General features: G+C 40.0%; 1 protein-coding gene across 1 annotated transcript in view; it reads right to left on the reverse strand.

The window, feature by feature from the left end:
* The window catches only part of LOC101864391 (ubiquitin conjugation factor E4 B), a gene marked incomplete in the record, with an annotated part of 32,966 nt that overhangs the window by 15,534 nt on the left and 12,321 nt on the right, over positions 1-5,111 (reverse strand). The window contains 4 exon segments of the mRNA XM_035969888.1: positions 1,160-1,273; positions 2,356-2,454; positions 3,116-3,232; positions 4,468-4,608. Coding sequence (XP_035825781.1) covers positions 1,160-1,273; positions 2,356-2,454; positions 3,116-3,232; positions 4,468-4,608 — 471 coding nt within the window.

Consider the following 5,111-nt stretch of genomic DNA (forward strand, 5'->3'; position numbering starts at 1 on the left):
AAGGAGCAAACCACACCCCAAAGTACCCACCCAAACCACACCCCAAAGTACCCACCCAAACCACACCCCAAAGTACCCACCCAAACCACACCAAAATACCCGCCAACCACCCACATTTGTTCTAAATACACTGAAGAAAAAAAAGCTCACCCCCCAAAACAATATTTTTTGGTGTGTGTAAATGTTTTTGCGCCCTCATTAACACAATTTAAATCATTTAGGAAGCTGGCTTCCAACCCTGCTTGTAAATGCCAACCCCCAGTAGATAGACCGAGATATTTGATAAACATTTTCTCCCCACTCAGGAATCAAACTCAGGTCTCCCCATATGTGCCACAGCGAAATACTTAACCACCTACACTCAACAACGCCTTTCCCCTAAAACCCCCACACACCATCGACTAAAGGAAAATGTAAAAAAAAAAGGGGGGAAAGTTACAGAAACACTTTTTTTTTAAATCGCACAAGCTATTGTGGATCCTGGTTTCATGTTGAGCTAATGCCAACATCATCTAGCAACCGTGACAACAAGCAACAAAAAGAAAAAAAAGAAAAAAAACTACCAAGAAATAATTATTTATGCTGCGACGCAGTGGAATCAAGCACTCATCAATTTTTGTGCATGTGGAGTTATTGGTATCCTCTGAAAGCTGATTTATTTGACTTGCTTTTCATGAAATATGTATCCATCTATCTTGAATGGGACACAAGATATTTGCAATTGAAGGGAGTGGAGTCGCTTGGTTTCAGTGGTGAAAATAATGAGAAAATGGCCACCAAAATATGTTAACTCCAATAGCTAATGAGTCCTTGCAAACAGAAAAATGACATATTTTGTGTCTTTCATTAATATTTTTCTGTAAAATTCACACGAAAAGGTGTGTTTATATGGACATTAAAGAGGTTGAGCCAAAAATAAAAATTCGATAAAAATGTCTAAACTGGCGGAAAAATGCCCGTTTCTCCGATTACTGTATTTTGACAAGCGACTGATTTCACAACACTGCCTCACACACACACATATATATATATATATATATATATATATATATATATATATATATATATATACATGTATATATATATATATATATACGTGTGTGTGTGTGTGTGTAAAATCAATACTGCACTGTCTTAACCACTCTCTGTAGACCGGTACCTGAATCTGAGATCTTTTGGCATTTCTCTCCAGGACTTTGGCGATGAAGGTGAGCGTGGCTTCCCTCGTGGACGAATTGACAAACAGATTGTGCAGCACTCCGAGGCAGTGTGTCTGTGGGAAGAGGGTACAGACAAAAACAAGATACATTATACAGAACAACCAATCAATGTCAGTCTCTCCGTTTTTAATGGAGATTTGAGTTCGCGTTTTACCGCACTTGCAACATAAATGGGTTATATAAGAGCTGAGTTTAGTTTTAAACACTTTTACGGCGCTCGCAATTGCATAAGGTCATATGAGCGCCAGAAGATTAGAGGTGTTACAAGAGAGTAACAAACATAAAAAAGAAGAAGGGGAGATAATGACGATAGACGTTTGATAGGAAAGAAGAAGCAAACCACACCAGAGCACCAGCCAACCACCCACTGTGGGAAGAGGGTACAGAAAAACAAGATACATTGTACAAAACGACCAATCAAGGTCAGTCTCTCTGTTTTTTAATTTAGATTTGAGTAAGCGTTTTACCGCACTTGCAACATAAATAGGTCATATAAGTGCCGAGTTAAGTTTTAATAAGTCTTTCGGCACTTGCAATACAATAAGGTCGTATAAGTGCCGAAGATTAGAGTTGTCACAAGGAGATAAAGACGATAGTAGTTTGATAGGAAAGAAGGAGCAAACCACACTAGACCCGCCAAACACCCACATAAGTGCTGAAGATTATTGTTTGTTCGTTTGCGTAAAGAGAAGCATATCGACACAACAATGGTCATTTAGTGCTGGGAAAAAGTAAGACAGACAAAAACAACTGAGGGGAAAGTAAAGAAGTAGGACCTACCAGTGGAGCCCTCCAACAACCTGCCGCAGAAGAGACTAGACATGTTACTAGAGAGTACCATACAAAGAAAAGGAGGAGGAGAGATAAGGTCGATAAGTTAGCCGTTTGTTAGGAATGTTTTGTTTTAGTGAGAGTTTTACAGTGCCTGCAACACAACTGTCATATATAGCTGCAAAAAAATTAGAGGTGTTATGAGAGCGTTTTACTGCACTTGCAACACAATAAGGTCATTTAAGTGTCGCAGATTAGAGGTGTTACAAGAGAATAACAAACATAGAAAAGAAGGAGCAGAGATAAAGACGATACATACAAAGAAAAGGAAGAGCAGAGATAAGGTCGATGGACATTAACTTACCCGCACATCCTCAAGACTAGCCATGAGTGTCTTATAGATGCCCCAGGCGTGGTCCTGAGGCATGTGGTGGTCTGTGAAGTATTCTTCCACCACTTTCACCTGGTGGGGAGAGAAGACACGCAATAAATTAGCTCTAATTCACTCTTTGAAAACACGTCGGTTTCAAGTACTTTAAAAATAGAGGCATAACTTCAATATTCATGTATATTTTTCCATTCTGTTTTCTTTGCCTGAAACTTGAATGATGCAGACAAAAATATGCATGCTACAAAATATACAAATTCAGGTATTTAAATTGTGTATGATGGTTCGAAATGTGTCGCAACAATGCCATTGGTCTGCTACTAGCTGGCCGAACACATGTGTCTGCTTCAGCAATAAAGAGTCGAGAGCCTAGTTTGTATAGACCGGACGGTCAAAAACAGCTCACCAGTGAAGTTGCAGCTTGAGTACTCGTTGCAATGTAGTAATAATAATAATAAAGTAGATCTTTTGTTCAATGCACTCATTCTAGTATGTACACAGCACTAGAGGCAGTTAAGGAGGGCACATCGGATATATTTCCACAGTCACTTTGTTTCATGGTAAGAGTTTTACAGCTGCGACACAAATAGGTGTTCTACGCCCGCCTTCAAAATGATCTAAATTTTGTTCGGGTTTTTTTGTAAAGGAAAAAGCAAAAAAAAGTAAAATGGGTGGGGGAAAAAAAAGGAAAAAAAAAACGGTTGGCCAGCCTGCATCAAGCACATATCTCACTCACATCATCCTCGGCAAAGACGGACAGTCCCAAGATGGGCCCCAGCAGTGTCAGTTTCTCCATCTCCATGCCGTCAGCCTGGCTGATGGGCTCTGGCATCCAGTTGGGCTGGGATGTCATCTGGGGGGGGGGGGAAACACGTTTTGTTTGGGTTTATTTTTGATGTTTTTAAGCTTTGGTTAGTTTTACAGCACTTGCAACGCAATTAGGACACATATAAGTCACAGACTAGAGGTGTTACTACTACAGTGTAGCATACAAAGAAAAGATGGAAGTGAGGGAAAAAAAATGTTTTTTTAAAGTAAATTAGTAATGTTTGATGGAAAGAGAGGCAGAGGCAGACAGAGGGGAAAGATACTGGACAAGTTGACAACATCAAGATCGACAGACAAAATCAATGCAGTGCATGACAGAGAAGTGGTGGTCCATGATCGCCCACGCCAGTCGGCAAGGCACCGGATGAGTAATGTTTTGTGGCTCTTATAACATAATAAGGTCAAAATAAGTGCTGAAGATTAGAGGTGTCACTGGAGAGTAACAAACACCAAAAAATTAGGGAAGATAAGGACGATAGATGATTGATAGGAAAGAAGGAGAAAACCACCCATGGAGGAGAGAAAAGGACAACATATGTTAAATAGGGAAGAAGGAACAAAAGACACCAGAGCATCCACCAAACAGCCACTCCAATAAATTTTTTGGGAGACAAAAACTGTTTAAACTGAGTTATCCAGAGTATTGAGTGTGGATTTGACAGCATTATCATAATACATTAGCGTTATAAACAACCCATCACACCCCCTTTCCACACAAATCATAAGATCACGCAGCGGCAGGCAGATACGTAACACTAAAAACAAAGATAGATAGATAGCATTTGTATAGCGCAAATCCCCGCTAAACAGCAAGCTCTATGCGCTTCACAATCTATAATATTATCAAAGGAAGAAACAATTTTAAAAAGTTTCTTACCATCTAGGCTACTGTCGGAATAAACATAAATGTGTATTGTGGTTACAAATATATATTATATGTATCTATACAACTTTATAAGTCTAGTGGAAAATTCCTGCAAGTGTTTGAATGATGCAGCTGGTGTGATATTTGTACATTATTGTCAGCTTTACTTTTCTTTTCATATTGAATTTCAATGAGAGTGATATATAATTAAATTTCTATGTGTACCTACATGTGTTTTTAACGGTCATGTACAGCCCAAAAAAAAATTTCCCTCTGAGACAATGAGGTATTATCTTACCTTATCTTAAACTGTTAAAACTGTTAAATCCACACACACACACACACATACACACAACACGCTGGATAACCCATGTGCAGCGCGCAGATCTACTCACCAGGTTACAGATGGGCCGTTGGTTGTTGATCTTGATGGAGGTGAGGCCCATCAGGATCGACAGGGGCTGCTGATACACTCGGTTGTTGAGGCCCAAGGTGGCAACGTAGCGACACAGATACTGGAGGATAGGACTGAACACCTGCGACAGAGAAAGGAGAAGAAGCTAGAATCCCACTCCCAAACACGTTAATGTCCTTGAGATGCAGCGTTGGTATTTAGTTTTAGTTAGAGTTTTACGGCACTTGCAACACAATAAGGTCATATAAGTGCAGAAGATCAGAGATGTTACCAGAGAGTAACAACTATAAAAAAGAAGGAGGGGAGGAGATAAAGACGATAGATGTTTGATAGGAAAGAAGGAGCAAACCACACAAGAGCACCCGCCAACCACCCAATATTTCGTGTTGAGTTGGCGTGACAAAAGCGACTTTTGCGAAGAAATACACCAACTTACGCACAATGCACACTTTCACTCTCTCACAGACTCACTTCATTACTCACCTGGGTTTCTCCCTCTCTCTCTCTTTCCTTTATCTAATTAGTTATGTGTAAAGAGTTATCAGCACACACACAACCCCTCCCCCCCCTATTTTGCGACCAGTTTGTCAGTGTGCCCTTAATTAACAGACTGTACTGTCCTGT

This window comes from Aplysia californica, unplaced genomic scaffold (assembly GCF_000002075.1).
Source record: "Aplysia californica isolate F4 #8 unplaced genomic scaffold, AplCal3.0 scaffold00191, whole genome shotgun sequence".
In the NCBI taxonomy this organism is placed as follows: Eukaryota; Metazoa; Mollusca; class Gastropoda; order Aplysiida; family Aplysiidae; genus Aplysia; species Aplysia californica.